At 43.1% G+C, this 19,936-nt stretch overlaps 1 protein-coding gene across 1 annotated transcript; it reads left to right on the top strand.

Annotated features, from left to right (window-relative positions):
• Nucleotides 1–2: 2 nt before the first annotated feature.
• PRR15 (proline rich 15) lies at nucleotides 3–3,018 on the top strand (the record flags this gene model as incomplete). The annotated part of the gene is made up of 1 exon (XM_014937631.1): nucleotides 3–3,018. A coding segment is annotated over one exon (366 nt), but the record flags the coding sequence as incomplete, so codon positions are not given.
• Nucleotides 3,019–19,936: the final 16,918 nt, after the last annotated feature.

Genomic DNA, 19,936 nt, shown 5'->3' with positions numbered 1-19,936 from the left:
GCGCGGCCGCCACCGCCGCCCCCCACGCCGGCGTGAAGGGCAGCTCGGCGGGGCCCTGGTGGAAATCGCTGACCGGCAAGAAGAAGCACAAGGAAGCAGCGGCGACCGCCCCGCCGCCCCCCGCCGCCACCACCACCGAGGCGGCCCCCGCCGCCTCCCCCAGCACCGGCGGCCGGGAGGAGCAACCCCCCCCCTTCGGCGGCGGCGAGGCCGCCGGGGCGGGCGGCAGTAACCGCCGGGGCCTCCGCATCTCCCACTCGGGCCGCTTCAAGGAGAGGAGGAAGGTGCGCACCTCCCTGCTGACCGACAGCCCCGAGGCCTTCGACGGCGGCGGTGCCTGCGGCCATGCCGCCCAAGGGGGCGAGTAGCCCGGGAGGGCTTGGCAACCGGAGCCGTGGCCCTGCGAGGACGGGTGGGCCAGAGCACCGGCAGAAAGGACAGGTGGCCCGGAGCCGGCTGCAGCCCCCCGGCCGGGGTTGGCATCGGTTTGGCCCTATGGACGACATGGAGGTGGTGGTTGGACACTGCGGGGAGCCCGGCACCTCCGCCAGAGCAGGGACTCCTGTGCTGCGTGACACGAACACTGCCAAGGCCAAACCCTTTGCTGACGGGACGATGCGATTGTCTTAACGAAATCACACCAATAAAGACCCCCCCACACTCCCTGCGCTGTGGTGAGCGGACTCAAAAGGTGCTATCCCAGGGCCAGCGCTGGGCTTCTCTCCACCTTCCCCCCCAGCCCTCCCTGGGAGCCAACGTGGCGACTTCTCAGACCCATCACCCAGCTCCCCCCGGCTCTGCGGCCGAGCAGGGGCTGTGCTGCTTTCCTCTCACGCGCTGCCTTCTCCAAGGAAGGGGGGAAACAAAGTGCTCTTCTCTAATTTTGGGGCTGAGGATCTTCAGCGGTGCTGTACCTGCTGCCCCACCATGCAGCCACCCTCCTTCCCCTGCCGGGGGTCAGAAGGGGGGTATGGTGAGGGGCAGGCGCCTGCATCGGCCCGTGCCCCACATCACGTCGCATTTAAATATGCAAAAGGCAGGACTGTGCTGGTTTTCCCCCTCTTGATGTAGCGATAAGCAGGTGTTTCGCCGGCTGGTGTCCCCTGGTTCTGTGACAGGGGGAGGCCGGTTGTCATGTGGCAATTCACACTGTTTACCCAGGGAACACATGGTTTTTGCATAATTGGTGATAACTGGCACCGTGAAGCTCCGATGAAGAAGTTGTGTGATAAAATGTAAATACTCTTTTTGGGAGAGGAGGCCAGCCCTGGAGAGCACAGGCAGGGCTGTACCCCCCTTGTGGGAATAGGCTTGGGCACCACTGGAAATGTCCTTTCCATTGTGTCCAAGGCTTGTGAAGCAAGGTTAAAGATCCCCAGGATTTCTTTTGCCAGCAGGATAATGCGCTTTACCTTGGGCGGCTCTCTGCTCCCTCTAACAACTCCTGGATTTTTTGGATAAAGTGAGCTATAAGCAAGATTTTTCCTGGTGTTGTGCCTTACAGAGCAAACGCGGCTAAAACCAGTTGGCAATTACACATTTCTTGATAGTAGGGGATGTAGCAACAAATGATTTATTTATTTTAAATGCATTTGCAATATACTTTCTATTGTTAAAATGGTTTTAGACTTTTTCTGAATGTAAGATAAGATACTACATAGCGGCAGGGACTGAAAATTATTTCCTAGCAGTCGAGTATTACACAGTTATGATTTTGTTTGGTTGTAACTAATGATTTAAGGTCAATTAAAAATAAAAAGTGACCTGAAAGGAAACACGAGCTAAAAGCTGGGTTCCAGGTGAAAATACAGATTAAAGTAGCCACTGACAATCACTGAAACGATGCCGCAGATGCCAGGCAAGTGCCCCATGCTTCAATCCCTGTAATAACAGATAATGAACTTTGAAAGCTCCTGTGCGATAAACTCGGATAACCTGGCTGGCTTCAGTACCTCCTGGTCCTTCACTCACCTGCTCCTTCAGACTCTGGAACACAAGGACAAAGGGACTGTAGCATCAAATCTATGTCCATAAAAGCTCTTTTCCACCCAATGAGGAGATGTATGGTGTTTTTTTTTATTTCATTTAGTAAAACTGCAAGGTACTGGTTTGGGGACTGCATGTTTATGTTCCTGACTACATGCTGACCAAGCAACAAGCTGGGGGTTTGTGGGGGGAGCTCTTAAACATTTCTCCTCGGAGATGCTTTTCTTATGTGGAGCGTCTTCAGTCAAAGGGCATCTGAAATCCTTCTGTTGAGAAGAAGCAGTTGGAGCAATCCCAGTCTCAGACAAAGGGGTGTGAGAGAGAAGGAGGAAAGTTTTGAAGCTGGGAACGGAGAGGTGGATGAAGAACTGTGCTTCAGCTACAGTCAGCCCAGGGTGGAGGGAAAGGTGGCAGAAAGGGGTGGCTTAGCTGCCAGGGTCGTCATGCTGCCTTTGGAAGGCAATACAGTCATATTTATTACAGGCAAAATAAGTTCTGCTTGTATTCATGTGTTTTAGGGCCCAGAGAACCTTTTTTTGTATATGTGTGTCCAAAATGGAAGAACAAGTAAGCAGATATTGCTCTGGTGCGTTTCTTACTCCTATGTCTGGTTGAGCTGGGCCCTGTGAGGGTCAGAGCCTCAGAAGGGTCCAGAGGCCTGGCCCTGCAGGCGGGTCTTTTATACATCTCATGCAGATGCTTCCCTGCATTTTTAATCCTGACACTGTTGTGAAAATACAGTTTCCTCCCTTTAGTACCTCCAAGCTACCTCTTTTTACACTGAACCTCTGTTTGCTCTTTGGAAAGACAAAGAGCAAACCTCTTTGTCTCAGGGTTATTAGTTGCAAGCCTTGACCTAGGCACAAGATACCTATGAATTCAGGGTTTATTAGTGAAGAAGCCGGGTACACTGTTCAGATGGCTGCTGTTAAGATCCGGTATCAATGCTGGTTAATGTGTGACTAAATATTAGCCGTGTCCTAATCCCTGTGAATGGTGCTTTCAGCCTGGAAATTTGGTCAGAACATAAAGTCAATAAATGCACATAAAATTACTCGCTCACAGCCATCCTCCATCTTTATCCTGACCTTGAGCTGTGGGAAGGAGACGTAATTCTATCTTCCTGCTCAGTCAAATCCTTGCTTCAATGAATTCGATAGCAGCCACTGAAAAACTAGATCCATGAGAAAACGGGCTGCCTGGCTTGTCTCACTTTCCCCGCCCTCTGTGCAAGGGCCACGCAGCCATACCTTGAGGTTGGTGCTGGCCTCTGTACCACGGCCAGGAGGGAGAACCTCCCTTTGCCATAACCAACTTGCAGGGCACAAATAGGCACCTTGTTTCTCAGTCTGAGCACCAGATAAAGCTTTAAATCATCTATATGCACAGAAATGAATTAAGCTGATGTAGAGAAAAAGACGGCATTTTATAGAGTATCTGGATTTTTTGACCCTTGAAGTGAACAATTGTCAAGTTTTCTTTTGCATTGGAGAATATTTGCTCAGTTGTAACAGTAGTGCATTTCTGCGCGTTGAATTATTAAAAGGCTGTCGTCATTCTTAATATAGGTATTTTCCTCTTCTCCTTTATAAAGATAATGTATCAGAAAGTAGGTTTAGGAAGTGGGGTGGCTGAGAAAGCGGTTGCTGTTTGTTTTTTAAAAGCCAGCAGTGAGTTACTGACAAAATAAATTGAAATAAGCAGCTGAGGTTCCACCTCAGCTGTGTCAGTTGTAGTGTGATTTTCTTAATATTATTCCAAATACTGCTAAGGATTGCAGGTTTGGGGCAAAAATAAATATTTAGTAAATAGAGTGAACTTTTCAAATAAACTTGCAAAATATATGCCTGCTTATTCTTGCTCTCGCCAAAACTAAAAATAAATCTCTGAGTAGCTGTCTGGTGAATCATTCCCTGCTATTGTAGGCTGGTCAGTCTGGACCTCAACAAAGATTATAGGGAGCACCTGCAGAAAATTATCCTAAATTGGAAACACTGGAGTAAATGCCTTGAAAGCCTCAAGAGTTTTAACCTCAGACGTCAGGTCAGGGTAAGACTTAAATTGAACTGAAAAAATAGAGAGGGGGACTTCACAGTTTTAGTTCTGTTTTCACTGAATGATAATTTTATATTTGAAATACCAAGCCTCTTGTCCATTAACGAGGTAACCTCATACAAGGGCTAAAATCTGAAGGACAGAACTCCCATCCTTGGCCTGGCTGGTGCAGCTGGATGCTTCACCTTAAGGCCCATGTTTAATTTAGCTTGTTCAAACGCCTGGAAGAAAAGCTGTTTCGAGTGTGGGTACAACTGGAAGTTCATTTTGCTGCCTTTTGGGATCCTATCTGGTAAGGCAAAAGAAAGAAACCCAAACCTGGTATTTTCTAAGATGCCTTTTAAAAGCTGAGGTGAGAGAGGTTTGGTTATAGAATGATATTTGAGACCATATAATTACACCATTTTGAAAAACAAATTTTTCCCCTTCATCACTAATTTATTGTAAATAAGATGGGAGACTTGCTGGCTGTGATTTTTTCATTTCAGAATAAAACAAAAGGGATAAAGTTGCTCAATTTTATAGACACCAGGAGTAGTGAACTAGTTTCTCTTTAACTGTTTCATCCTTAATGATGCGTCTGAAATTCACAAGTAGCTCTGAGAAACAATATTTGGATGTAGTCTTCAGCTAAAGCATGTTGATTAGTAACTGCAGCTTACGAATTTGATTTACTGCTCATTTTATCTAGATAAAGCAATATAACATCAGGTAATACGTGTTTGGGGGATAGAAAACAGCTTTCCATGATAGCTGTAAGGCATGATTTTAAATGAAAAATTTACTCTGGTGAGTAATCCTCATCAGATCGAGATGCCGTGTTTCATGTGAGTAAAAATGAGTTAGAAAGGTTTTTTCGGGGTATTATTAGTTACCAGGCTATCAGTTGTTTTGGGATGTGTGAAGTAGGCTTGATTCTCAGATGCAAGCCTTTATGTGCCATGAATCTGCTGCTGCTTGTTTGGAATACCTCAGGTCTTTCCCCTGATCTGAAGTTATCATTTATCGTGGTAGCTGCTTTTACACTAAAGAAATACAAAGCGTGATCCTTTGCATTCCTGAAAATAAGAACCATACCTATGTATGTCTGTTGAAATGAAAAATTAGAGGTACTGTGCATCCTTAAACTTTGGTGTCTCGCTTCTTTTTTTCTTTTCCCTGCAGACTTCAGTCCATTTTGCTTTCCAGATCTTTGTTTTATCCTCAGCCTGTAAATATTTGAGATAAACTGTCCATTGATCGCACTAGAACTGTTCAGTGACAGGAGAGTGGGCACCACTTCAGTGGCCAAGGAAAAAGTTCTAATAGATCCATTTCTGCATGTGCTTCTGGGCACATTCCCTTTCTGTTTTATGAACAGGAGCAGAACTGAGCCTTAGTCTTGACTCTGGAAATTCAACTACCTGAGAAACAGAAGGAGCCTCGTAGTCTGCACATCCTTGGTTGTGTTTATCTTTGCATGCACTTGCAGTGACAGAAGTTTCCAAAAAATCAGAGATGGTTTACCTGTCCTGTTTAACATCACTGGGTTTGGGACAAGCAACACAGTGTAAACTTAAAAGAGAAATTCTGCCAGCAGTACTTCCTAGAAATGCTGTAGCTCAGAACTCTGTGAGGAACGGGAAGAGGAGAAAAAAAGTATTTTCTGGCTACTCTATTTTGGGGTTCTTTTCTTGGCATACCAGTGCTATAGCAACCTCCTTGCTGGACCCTAAAGCAGCTCGAGAAGTAGAATTTATGAGATGGGCAGAGGTAGAGAACATACAAGGACAGCATTTTGTACTGGCATTCTCTTCAGGAAGAGACAAACCAATGACTGCACATTACACTGGGCATCTAAAGGTAGTTTCATTCTTTCTGCAAGGCTGGGAAGCTATGGATTGTTCCTGGCTCAGTTCTCAACTGGCCAACAGTAGATATGAAAATGCCTCTAAGTTATATATCAGCTATCGCAGGTGTTAATTAACATCTGCTGAATTGCATGTGAAATGGAAAACGGTGAGAAACTGAGGAATCACAAACAGCAAACGTTGCTGACTGTGATGGAAAGCAGCTTTGGAAAGCTGAGACCCCATTTGAAATGCTCAGTTGAAGCACTTAAAATATTTTCTGTTATTGTTATAGACAGCTATTCTCCCTTAATTGGTATGTTTTTATTTTTCTGCTATAATAATTTACTACACAGTTATCTTTTTAATGAGTAATCTTATTTACCACATATTACCTCTCTAGTTTTACTTACTGGTTTTCTCTTTTTTGTACTGGAACAGAAATTTGGCTGGGCTTGTCTCTTGCAAAACATACTCACAAAGTCTGAAGGTATTCCTATGACCTATGCCTAAACCTAAACTCAAATTAATAACAATACCTTGCAGTTGTGGAGAGCTCTGGAGGAGTGAGCTCACTGCTGAAGACTGATCCTTTCATCTTCCTGAAAAAAACCATGCATCCTCCCTACTTTAAAGAAAGGAAATTCAAGATAAAGGGCTACAGTAAAGCTCATAATTAAGTACCTGAACGGAATGATGCATCTGGGCTAAGACCAGAAATCAGGCTACGTGGAAACTGCCCAAGAAAACCGAGCTGTAGTAAGTGGTAGCAAAAGGTTCAAATGGGCTTTTAAAAGTTTTTGATCCCTGAGAGGAACCTTTGGATATGTGGGAGTTTTAGCATCACTTAAACCTACACGTCATCACACAGCTGCCTCCAGGACAGTTACTGATGCTGAGCATTGAAAACTATGGCCAGGACTTTAACGAGGACCACAGAGACAGGCAGAAGTGGACTCGTATTTGTAGCATTGGCATCCCACTGGTAGACATAGGAAAAATGATTTAGTTATAACAGATGTGTATTTAAATTGGTGTGGTTGATTATGTGTCTCCAGATTCCCAGCGTGGTCAAATGGTCCCATTGACAAAAGCATTGAGGTGTCTGATTCCACTTGCTTCAATGGTGTCTCAGTACCTTTGTGGATTTAAGCTTCAGTATAACCTCTTAGAAACTATCGACATCATGATAAGATGAGGAAGTTAAAAAGGTAAAATTCTGGTTTATTTACTAAGGAAAATAGAGTTAACAATGCAAAAGAACTGCCTAATAACACATGTATTTTTTATCCTGTATTTTCAGCTCTTTGTGCTGAAGCAGTATAGCTCCTTTCTACCCCCCTCCCCAGTATATTCTTGCTTTCCAGCTGCTATTTGATCTTTTCCAGCCTTGACTCAAAATTATTCCTTACAGAACCTCTCAGTGAGATGGTTTCAGCTTGGCCCCGTGTAGCATTTCGGCAGAGCCATTGTTCTTTTGTCCCCTGCCTCTAGATCAGCTTTGGCGGCTAAACAGCTTCTTTATAAACCCCAATGAAATCTTCTCCTGCGCTTTTTGTCTGCCTTGAGAACGAGAGCAAAGGTTGAAGATAGTTTTAAATCCTGAGGTGTGTGGAGCCCGTCTCCCCCCCCTCCCCACGTTTCGGTGTTAGTTACTGCTTTGGCCTTTACCTGTTTGGCTCTGCCAGCCAGGATGGGGCACACCCTCACCCTGCACAATACAAACCCATTTAATTAAGAGCTATTCAGGCTTCTTTTTTTTTAAAATGTTTGCTTCAACAAATGCCCGTGTCAAGCAGCAGTCATACGACACCTTTCCAAACCCTGCAATCCAGAGCAGTAACCAGCAATACAATTTTAACTTGCTTTTGGGTCTCAATTGTCGCTGCAAGGATCTGCAGCTTGTTCCCAAGGCTGGGGAAAGGTCAGTTGCCAAAGCTTTGCTGGTCTTTTCTGGCATTTACATGCTGTATAATGGCTTCTAGAAGTGATACCAAGAAGTATCTTCTATTTGGGGAGAGGAAAAAACAGCCATACAAATCAGGCTTCTTGAGATTGGGTACTTATTCATGTGAATGCCCAATGTGCACTAACAAATGGGGCATTTTCAGGACACGTGTGACACCCAGCTTTTGGTATCTGCGCGTAAGGTGCCACCTGCCAGTATGTGTGAAGGATTTGCATTTAGGCGTGGACCTGTGCAAATCAACACGGGCTATTACGTGCAGGAAGCATTTTGAAAATGTCATCCTTCCTGTCTTGCTTGGGGATTGCAGCACTGGCCGGAGCATCCCTGCACACTCTCGGTGGCACTGTACCTGAGGAGGCTCTGAGTCTACCACACCTCTCCCAGAGCACCGTGGTAGTCCCTCGAGAGAAAACAGGGCTGGCTCAACCAGCATAATGGAAAGTAAAAGCTACTTCTTCTAGAGGAGTCAATGCCACAGGGATACTGGAGGAGCACGTCTTAATTACTCTTCTTCACCAAATCAAAGCTGCTTGTGCTTTGGTTTGTGGGAGCTGTGTTGCTGCTGCCTGTTGCTGTGACAGCTCCCCCACTTGCTTTCATCCGCCTTTAAGTAGTGCGGTAAGATCATTTGGGTATGTTTGACAGGTCTGAGAAGGGGTGTGGTTCACTGAAGGTTTGACTAATGAACTTGGAAAGAAGCCATTTTTACGTGATAAAACATAGCTGAATTTATGGGGAGGATTCCCTCTGTCTAAGGTCCATGTATGTTCACAAACACACCCATTAAGTTCTTGGGAATCAAGAGTTGCAGGATCTCATCTGAAGATGCAGCTGGCTATGGGGGACTGATCTTGGTGCCCTTCCACTCCAGTAGGAAGCAGTGCATGCTCTGAAGGACCTTGAGCCTGAGACTCGTTATCCTTGCTAATGGATCACATCCCAACGTGTAGGAAGCATGCAGACTTTTCACTCAAATAATTGGTTTAAGAAAGGCACACTGACAGTTCTCTTTTATGCTGATGGCGATCTATCATCACTGTGCCATTTTGATCAGTCTTGCTTGTGGGGTTTGCTCTCTCATTAGGCCAGCTAATTGCTCTCTGCTTTGGGCAGCTGCTGTGTTACTCTGTGCTGTTAATCTTCACTCTGAGTCTGCCCAGAGGCTATTAAAAATATGCCTGAGGATGAAGATGCCTAGCTCTATCAAGTAGTTAGAGAAACCTGCCCATCCAACAGACTGGGAAGATTTGCAGTCTCAGGTGACTCTCCTGACAAAGGTAGGTTTGAGTCCCCTCAGGCATGAAGGAAACACAATTGAAGTGGCCACCTTCCTTGGTAAGAGCTTTAAATGTCAGACTAGGTATCTCAATGTAGTTGATGGGGCTCAAAAACTATTAGGCAAATTCCAGTAAGAAAAGTCCATGGAGACCTATTAACACAAAGATGGGGTTATAACCCCTCGATAGGAATTTCTCGAACAGAAAGCCTTCATCTCTTGTCAGAACTGGGAGAGCATAGCAGAGGAATTATCCCATGTCCACCCTGTCCAGAAGATGAGGAATCATTTGGTATCAGTTACTGTCAGAGGGTACTGGACTAGATGGATGTTTGGTTTGACCTGGTAAAAATCTGCCTCTCTTGTTATGAAAAAATAAAAGCAAGCCCTATGTACTTCTTGTGGAAGAAATGGTGCTGGCACTGGAGCTGAGGAGGGGATCCTGGGCTCTGGAGTGTGCCTTGATGAAAGCATGGCCCAGCAAAAAGAGAAGACACAAAAATCTAATGCCTGGCCCCAAGAGTTTCACCTGAGCCCAGCACCTGAGCTTTGAGGACTCCCAGCTTGGAACAGAGTCCAAAAACTGAAGCTCCTTGGTGAACCTTGGCTGTGTGAGCAGGCCAAAAGTCATGCATTTTATTTGGTCAGAGCAAGGACCCTTTACACAAAAGTATGGTCAGGTTTCCGTGCTCATTTCTTACGGGTTCAGACCTAGCAGGCACCTTTTGCAACTGCTACGATGAGCTATGTCTTTGCTATATTTTATCTAAATGTGGCTGTACTTTTGAACACCATGTACTAATTTCTAGGCAGATAATATTTGCTAAATGATTTTGAATTCCTCTGCACAGGAGCTGCTTGAGCAGAAGGGATGGCTCTCTGCTCCTAGGGGTGAACGAGTACTTGGCAGGAGTTCCTGTGCCTGCACTAGAACATGATGTATCTTTAAAATGCCTTGTCACATTCAACATTTAAAAAAAACAAACCACAAAAGACAACTCCAGGCTCATGCAGGGTGACACGACACACTGCTTTTTATAGCAGTTAAATTGTCCAATGTTCAAACAATAAAATATTCACAATTACACAGCAATAGACAACGTCCTTCCTGCTGTAGGGAGGGGCTGATGTTGAAAAGCTTTTCCCACATATCCTTTGGGACAAACTTGCATCCTCAGCCTCCTTCTCAACAGAGACACCAAAGTCTGTCAGCTCCAGGAGTTTTCCTTTTGCAGTAGATGACAGCTTTGACACTCCCATACTCCTTCTAGTGACTCTCCAGATTTTAAACTTACCTCCAGAGGAGGTATCTTTAATATGTTATGGTGTAACCTTAAGATGACTTAGAGTGCCATGAGAAAAGTTTAATCTGTGAGAAGAGTGAGAATTTTACCTGTGCAACTCCAGCTGTGTAAGGCTGAGCATTGCACAGTCCCTTCTGTGTATACGTAACATCGCTTAACATTGACCATTTCTTGAGCTGGAACATAGCAGGTCCTTAAAATTTATTTTCTTCAGCAACAATCTCAGCCGCATAGAGACTGGCTGTCTTCTTACACCACCTTAATAAGCTCCAGGAAAAAAAAAATCACTAAAAATACTTCTTTTGTCATAGGTACTTCAGGATCTGGTTAAAAAAAGAAAAAGAATCCAAGTTGTGTTTTTTTTTAAAGGGAGCTACAAGTTCCTGTGGAGCAGAAGCTATTGCAAGTTGCATGACCAAATTGAGGCAAGGAGGTCAGGAAATTGACTTTTAGTAACTACTGAGATTTTGACCTGTATGAATTGTGAATCCCAGGCTCAGTCTATTACTCAAGTTTTTTCTCACCCTCTCGCCAGTTTGAAAACAGGCAGTTTACAACCTTTATTTGTCGGGTGCTGACAATAGTTGCTGTTATTGATTCTGATTCTCTGTCAGCAGTGATCCTGTTTGGAGGATTTAAGCTCTCCACAACACTTAAAGCTTTTGCTCTTTGATGCCTCAGTCTTAAGACTCACTTTGCCCTCCGCAGTCCCGAGAGGCATGCTGAAATTGCAGATTGGTACTTCAAGGGAAAATGCAACCGTAGGATTCCAAGAGGGTTTTAATTAGGCTTTTAATTACATTAAACATAAATATCCTAAAGCTTTATTCATTAGGAACAGGCGTATAAATGTTAATTTTTGTGTTTGCAGGCCTTCCTCTTGACACTGATTACCTGGCTAAGGACGCAGCTTTCACAGGTTTTCTAAAGCTGTTTCCTATCCACAACTAATAATACACTGTGGGAACAGCTTAATTTATCTTAAATTTAAGAGTGCTGTGTATAACTAAATCAGGAGTATGATTTCATTAGATTTCTTAGCGGGGGGGGAGAGTTAATCTGATGTTATTAACACTCGTTCAAAAGTATGTCTGGGTGCTCAAGGCATTGCAGGGGACACATGGTTCACTCTGCCAAAAGCGGCGAAGGGAGAGCTTCAAGAAGTAGCACATAGGCTCCAGTTCAATATATCAGCTTTGTTTTGTCTTGGGCCCCGAGCTATCTCAGTGTGCACCAAAATAGTTTTTAATCTCTGCTCTGTCTCCTTCCCTAATTCACCTCGTGTGGTTGCTGGTGTCCTCTGCCCAGCCGTGTGGAGCTGCTAAGGCCTGGGTGAAAGGTCCTTCACTCTCACACTCTCCAAATTCTGAATTTTCTATGTAAGGCTTTTTAATTTCCCATCTTCATATGTGAGAGGAGTTGACTGTCTCCCGTGCTAAGCAGCTCTGCTTACTGCTGTCTTAGAAAACCTGAGGAACGGATGTCCCCCAGACTGCCAGCTCCACAGAAATTGATGGTGTGCTGCACACAACCAGTACCCCATCAAGGGTCTGCTTCTGACAACGTCCCAGAGGGCACCTGGAAGGGGGAGCCAGAAATCTGCAGGGAAAAGTCCTTCACTCCCCCACCAGAACATGAGGAATATGTTTCATTCTTCATGCATTTGCCATGAGTGCTGCAAATGCTGCCAGGTTTGAACTTATAAATTGTGCCAGGGCTGGAAGGTTGAAGGAGTAGGAAGAGCAGCAGCTGAGGAGCAGGAGATGATGTGCTCTGTGCCGGTTATAGATGCAGCAGGGTAACCTGACAGAAAGGAACAAGACATGATGGAGTGTCTTCAGAAGTGACATCCATTACAAAAGAGGTTTGGATGTAAATACTGGTGCATGTTGTGTGTTCTTTGATGGGCAAGCAGTCTAATTTCATACAGAGAAAACTGCCCAATAGCAAACTGGGGCAGGGTGAACACTCATTCTGTGTTTTATTGTTATTTGCTTTATAAGCATGACTCAATGCCTAACAACAAATCCTATACTGGCATTTTAAGTAGTAATGTACTACAGTTGATCCTGATCCGTGGCTGGTAGATGAAAAGACATTTAATTTCCCAATTGCAAAAAGCTGCTAAAGAAAGAAAAGCTTTCTTATTGTACTGTTGATATCTGATATTTAGTGGAGTGTATCAACAGTTCCTGCTGGCCTCAAACATAGTGGAACAACTCTGGGGATCTGCTGCTTTTATTCTCCGGTTTTTATATGCAGAAAAATCTGGATTTCCTGCTATTTCTGGAAAACAGATGTTTTTTCGCATATATGCTGTGAGCTTTGTTGTGGTTTTCAGACTATGGCATCACTGGACCATATATGGCCAAACCAATGCTTTGAGTGTGTAGCAACCACCGTATAAACTTTAAAATTATACATATTTGGTTGTAGGATCCAGAGCTGTTTTGTTTAAAGAAAGACATTTCTGTTTAATTCTGAGTGTGAAGACCGAGGCTGTGGAAGTATAAATGTCATGGAATTAAAAAGTTTTGTCTTCCACAGCAACCAGTTCTGAATGGAATGATTCCCTTGCTACTTGGGAAATAAATCATTAAATTGGATGAGAGAAATAATCCTCTCATGCATCAATAATAGTTTAAAAAAAAAAAAAAAAACACACCAAACATCCAAAGGGTAACGAACAGTCAATTTTCAGAGTGCAGAAAGTGGCTTGAGGTGAAAAGGCAGCAGAGGGCAAGGTGACAAGACTATTGATTATTCAGAAGAGTCAGAGTTTAAACTATTATCTCAAGACTTGGCAAAGAAAACAACAGATGAAAGTCAAAGTCAGTACAGTAATGGTTCCAGGGGAAACAATCCTTACTACGCACTTAAAACGGCAAACTCTCCAGAAGGTATTACTATTTGGTAAAGAGAGCATGAGACTTGTGTTGGCTATTTCAGAAAAAATGCCAGCTCAGTACTCCATGGTAGTGCAGAAAGTTAAATAAAATGTTAAGGTTTATCAGTAAAAGAACAGAGTGAAAATGAAAACTGCAAGCTCATGATTTGATCAGTTTGATTTCTGAAGGCAGTTCTGGTCTTTATTTCAGTGAAAATACGGTAGGGCTAGAAAAGATATAGAGAAAAGTAAAAAGATGATCATAGTTTCAGGAAGGTTTGTGTTCAAGATAAGTTTAGATAGATTTGCTTGGAAAAAGCAAAGTAGAGAAAAGAAATAACACAGCTATACAAAATCACAAACAGCAAAGAAAGGTGAGCAGGACACCATCATTTTCCCCCTCTATGCAAAAGCTCAAGAAGGCTGGTTTAAAGGAATTGGAAAGCATTCTTCACAGCCAATGAATGAACCTGTGGAACTCCTTGCCAGGGCGTTTTGAGGAGACAAAAAGTATTAGTTGGTTGAAAGAAGCAAAATGAATAAATTTGCAAATGAAAAAAAAAAGAATCCATCAAAACCTATTAAATACAAGGATATGGATTAAACCTCTGTCTCAGGTATCCCCCAGTGAGGCTGTTAGGGTCTGGGAGGATATACTGCAGGAAGGATAACTGTGCACTGGATTTATTCTTATATTCTCTCCCTAGACTTCTGCTACTGACTGCCAGCAGAGCCCAGCTACTGACCTGGACGGACCTTTGCTCGGATCCAGGGTGACTGCACTCGGGCACCATAAATCTGATTGTTTGACAGGTAAATATACTAAAATGAAATTTATGCATCAGATAGTGCTGGAAGATATGCGCTATCTTATGAGAGTCCCATAAAAAGTATACAAGCAATCTATCATTCTCTTGCAAATATATTGCAGGGAGCTATTATAAAATGGCATGATGTGCTCATTATCTACGCTCTGTGGGGCTATCGGTAGTAACTCAGTGCTGTTATATTGCCACAGATTATATTATTTTCATAACACAGGTCATGGCAGAATCTTGGCGCCAGAACTTCTGATAGTTTGAAAGGTTATTTCTCTGCTGAAGTAAAATGGTTGCGTTGAGATGAAGGTCTTGCTACCAATCAGTCTGGCTTAACAATGAATTAATATATACCATCTTAAAAATTAGCATATGCCTAAGCTGCAGGCCTGAGATGCATTAGAGTTCACAGTTTTAGATGAATCTTTGAAAATAAAACATAGCTTCAAAGAGCCAAGAGTTTACAAAATATTGCAAACCTGAATGAATTAATATTCTGAACCTGCATGTTAGAGAAGGCTGAGAGAAGGATTTTTTCCCCATGATTATAGAGAGATCCAGACTAAACAGTCATCTATCTTTAATAGAGATCAACTACATTTTCCCATTTATTTAGTATCATTCATTATCTGAGGAGCTCAAAGTGCTTTACAAACGTGAATTAGCTAAGGGCTATGATACTTCAGGAACTAGAGTAACCTCTTTTTTAGAATGAGAAGACTACACTGCAGAAAAGAAATTTCCCCTGGAAAAAAGGCACAAAAAAAAGTGAATTTTGTAAAGACAGCTTTCTCTTATATCCATGTCTCCACTGTGTTATATTTTCACACTATTTTAATATGTTGCACTTCAAATTAAGAAAAGACCAAATATTTACTAATGGGATATCTGATGGTCCAGTAGGATACTGTATTTTACTGGAAAGGACACCTTCTTATAGCTGTGGTTGAGTTCAACTGAACTTCACTCTTTACAGTCCTATTCCTGTTGGCAAACTCCACTTCTGCCATTGAATTTCCCACGAACTCATGACTCACAGGAGTGCCACCTTCTGATATCGTAAGTGCTAGTTCAGAAATCACTCCTTTCTCCAGAATATTCCCTGTAGGTTAAGTTCACATACTTGCAATAGCAAAGCCATTATTCACTGATCATCTCATATTCCCTTTTTGAAAGGGGAGAGAGAGTTTGGCATCTGGGGGAAGCTGGAGGCTGCCAGTTCAGGTGGAGCAAAGCTGGTGGCTGCTGCTGCTGCCCTTTGCTATGAGCTACTGAAAATGGATGTTTGGGTTCACCTAGAGGATCAGTAACTGGAGATGTTTTAGCAAACAGGCTTGCTTTGGCGCTGCTGCCCTTTGCTATGAGCTACTGAAAATGGATGTTTGGGTTCACCTAGAGGATCAGTAACTGGAGATGTTTTAGCAAACAGGCTTTGGGGTTGGACACAATGAATCACTCCACTTTGAAATGACTTGTGAATGTAAACAGTGAATGTAAAAGATGGGTGAGGAGGGAAAGCTGGAGGAGAACACGGAGGTAAGGCTGCTCCTGGTCAGCCAGATAATTTCACTTGCTAGCTGCCAGATTTTGGGAAGTTGGTGGGAAACATGACTTCCTAGTAAACGAAAGGGGTATTTCCAAGGGAAATTAAAAGGCAGATGAGACCAATCCTGGAACTTAACATTGCCAGGCACGGAGCTGGCGGGGCTGGCTAAAATGCTAAATTCTGCCTCTCTTTTGGCATTTCTGGTTTTCAGGGAAAGCTGAGCTCGTCCTTAGATATTCAGTTCCTTTAAATTACTTTTCAAGCTGAGTACCCAAATCATGAATTACTGCTTCTTGCATCAGCTACTGATCAACTCATGTTCATATATCCGTTTAAATGCCTTGGTGTTTTCTGTGGTATATTTTACCACAAAGTACTGAGAGATGTTTCAGTGTCTTCTATTTTAAATGAAGAACATTTCAATGAAAAAAAGGCAACAGACAAAAGGCTTTCTCCAAATGAGATGAAACAAAGTGTGAACGTATCCCTCTTTAAAATCCTTCTCCTTTCATGGTATGGCTGCTTTATACTCTCTGAAAAATGAAACATGGAATTATTCATGCAAGGAGGCAAAACGTTCAGAAACTAATCACAGTATTTTCAGGGAGTTACAAACAGCACCCTCAGGTTTAAAAATTTTTTATAAATAACAAGTGACCATTTAGGCTAAAACTTTTCACATAATCCAGAGGCCAAGGGGTGCTTCACAACTGAACTTTACGGAATTCTTATATCATTTTTTAAAATTTTCTATTGGCTTTAGACACACAATCTCTGCTGCCTTCTGTGAGAAAAGGGGCATGAAATTCCCCCGGTCTTTCTTGAAATTTCCTCTCTGCGTTCCTAACCCCTTCAGCTGACCTCAGATGAAGCAGCCTGCTGATTTTGAGGAACTCAGGAATGAGGATATTCTGTGGTTGAGAGGGAAACACCATTCAGAACTATGGGAATATGGCTGTTTGGAAGAACTTTGCTGTAGTATGGAACTTACCAGGGAAGTAGTGCAGGGACTGCATACAAATGACAGGCTGTGGTAGCAGAACAACTAGGGCAGTGAGAATTGCTGCAGTCTGGGTGAACTACATCACAGAAGTAACTCAATGAAAGTGAAGAATGACAGTAATTTACCAAAGAGTCTATATCCTTAATGAGCGTAAGATCCCTATAATTTTACTGACAATGCATTTGATATACTGTTCTCCAGTTTATTGCAGAAGCAGCAGGAAGTCTCTTTGAAAGCAAAACAACAACAAAAACCTGTAGAAAATTGATGACTATGTCTTATATGTCCAGGTCTCTGAGTTCTTTTCTTCCTGGAGCTGCACTCTGACCCCTGTGTCCAGGAATGCCATGTTGATACTTGGAGTCCTTTAGATGCTGTGTCTCATTTTTTACCCACCAACAATGCCATTAAGCTGTTGCAGAAAAGGTGTTGAATCAAGAGTAGTGTGGCCTGGGAAGCAATACTTCAAGTCTGTTCTGCATTGATGAGATTGCAATTGCTTCATGAGCCCAGGTTTGAATCCTTCAGGCATTAAGAAAGAGAGTAAGTAAAGAGAGTCTACAGGAGATACTTAATATGCACGATCAGAAGCCTAGAAAGCATGATATATGAGGACAGACTGAAGAAATTAGAGTTTTTTAATCTAGAAACAAAAAGAAAGAGCAGGAAACATAATGGTCTCGAAACACCTATAAAATTGCTGCAAGAAAGAATAATTTGCTTGCTGTGTCCTTGGTAGCTAACGGAAGGAGTAATAGGTCTCGATTACAAAAAGGGAGCTTAGATTTGACATTTGAAAAAGCGAAGCTTGGAAGGCTTGTCTGCGCCGTACACGGCTTTGAGATAAGGGTCTTTCTGAAATATAGCTGACACTGCCTTGGGGCAGGAGGCTGGAGCCAGGGATATCTTTGGTTCCTTCCAGCCTTCCAAGCAGTTGGTCGTAAAGGGAAAATAATGGCTGGCTGTCTCTCTTGGCTGTTTTATGGATGCAGGAGGAGCAGTTCCACCGAGGAAAGAAATTTATACTGAGCTGATCTTGCTGAAAACATGTGTTTGGTCCCGGGAAACATGCTGAATGATTGCAATCCCTGTATGGACCCAGGATAATTTTGACACCAGCAAAGACCATAGCTGCCTCCAAAATACCTGGCATGTACTACAGGAAGGTGGAGTAATATAAAGAACAGCCTCTTACTGGGAATGATCTAGGATCTTTCTCAGCAGTAAGATTTGTAAGGGGGTGTAGATGCCAAAACTCAGCCCTTTCCAGAATGACTCTGAGGAGTGCAGCCATCTGGCCTTGGGGGACCTTGAAGCCATAAATGACTCCTGTAAAGTGCATGTTAAAAGGAATGACTAGCTCTGATAAAGAAGCAGTAGTTAAAGCTCCAAAAGAACTGGCGAGTGCAGGTGTTTCCAGGGTCCAGAGCAAATCAGCATGGAAGGACTCTAAATTTCACACCAGAGCATATGCTTTACTCTCGCAGCACTTCTCACAGTGTGCCCACAAACATTTACCTTTTACCAGCCTAAGATTAAGCCTATCATTTCTTAACCAAGCAAAAATGCTGTTTAGATAGTTTGGTCTGCAGCTAGAGAACTCTGAAACAGGCATGAATCAACATGAGGGAGTGCCTCAGCTCAGCCCCTCGCAGCAGACCCTGGACATTACCTTCAGATAGTGAGCAACACAGTGCCCACCCTGGAGCTGCACAAATCTGAGGAGACAGTAAATATCTACGTTCACATCTGTCAGCAGCAACCACAGCCTTGGAGCAGTAAATCTGCCAACTCAGATTAGGGATTAGGAATAAAAACTCAATGATTAAATAGCAGCAAAAGGCTTTGGCTGAGAAGTTTTAGAGCATGGAGGAAGAAATGGCATTTGCTGGCCGCTCATTTGGTTCAGTGGGAGGTTCATCTGTTCACCTAACATGGCTGGGTCTCCTGGCAGTAAGATGAGGAGAGGCTCTCACTGCTTACTTGTAAACTGGTTTCATAGACTTTTTTTGGGGGAAAAAGAGAGCAGGTTAAAAACTGTCTGGGTAAACCCATGGGCTGTCCAATACACCAAAATACCGGTGTCTTCAAGTAAGACTGCAAAAAGTGAAGGATTTGGCTGCAGTACTAGTGACAGTCCAAGAGCAAGCCAAAACTGCCAAGGGGGAGAGAGACTGCAGAAGAGCCTGTCCCTGAAGCAGGGAGATCCGGGTCCAGATGTGTGCTCTTTGGGGAGCACAGCCTGGAGATGGCTTCCAGTTTTGAACACTGGGTGGAGAAATTGTGGAGAAAAAAACTTTTCTACTTAAATACCTTGACCATAAAGTACAGCCTATAAGGTACAGAAACTCTTGTGTGCATAAATAGTCATGGAAAGACAATTGTTTTTCGTTGAGTCAGAATACAAAATAATATTATACATGTTTTTAATAGTTACAATTTGACAGGTCCAAAGTCTCACTGTCAGTGGGAAATTAGCATGGTTGCGTTGCCAGTGAAATCTCACATGAATTGGCTCTTATTTTCATGTCATTTAACATTTTTTATCAGTGACATGAAGAAAAAAATAATTCCCAGTCTTAATGATTACTGAAAGCTTGAGCTGATGCAAAGATTTGAGTTAGTGGGCAAAAAATGAAGACAGGTCCTGGATAGAGACCAATCTAGGTCTTCTAGTTCACATCAAACAATGTGTACAAACAAAAATTAACTCTTAGAGAGATCATAGGACAACCAGAGCATGAAGGGCAAGCCCTCTTTGCAGGCTTCCAGCAGGCAAAATATCTACTATAGAGCTTGATGTGTGAGCAGGAGACTGGTGAGAATGAGTGGGGAAGGCATATTGCCTCCATCATTCCACTGGTGTAGCCACTTCTAAAAGAACATCTCGTTCATTTATCTGGGAATGATTAGAGAGAAGACTGATCATACAAGATCATACAAGAATGATTAAAGCACTGGAAAACATACCTCACAGCATAAGACAAGAGGAGTTCAATCTATTTAGCTTAACAAAGGAGCCACAGCATGACAAAACTTTGATCTCCAGCTCCTTGATCTAGCAGACAAAGATATAACAAGATCTGGGACAGGATGGCAGCAAACTCAGATTATAAAGAAGATGTCATTTTTTATAAAATTGTTGCAATTCTAAGCTGGTAATAGAAAATTGATAGAAATTTATAGAAAAAAGGATCTAGTTCAAGCAAGAAATCGTTCACTAAAACCTCCTAATGCGTGGTATATATGAAGTCAGATTCAAT

The sequence above is a fragment of the Calidris pugnax genome, unplaced genomic scaffold, assembly GCF_001431845.1.
Source record: "Calidris pugnax isolate Ruff unplaced genomic scaffold, ASM143184v1 scaffold11, whole genome shotgun sequence".
NCBI classification, from domain to species: Eukaryota; Metazoa; Chordata; class Aves; order Charadriiformes; family Scolopacidae; genus Calidris; species Calidris pugnax.
Note: the sequence above shows the minus strand (reverse complement) of the source record. Positions and strands in the feature narration are given on the sequence as shown.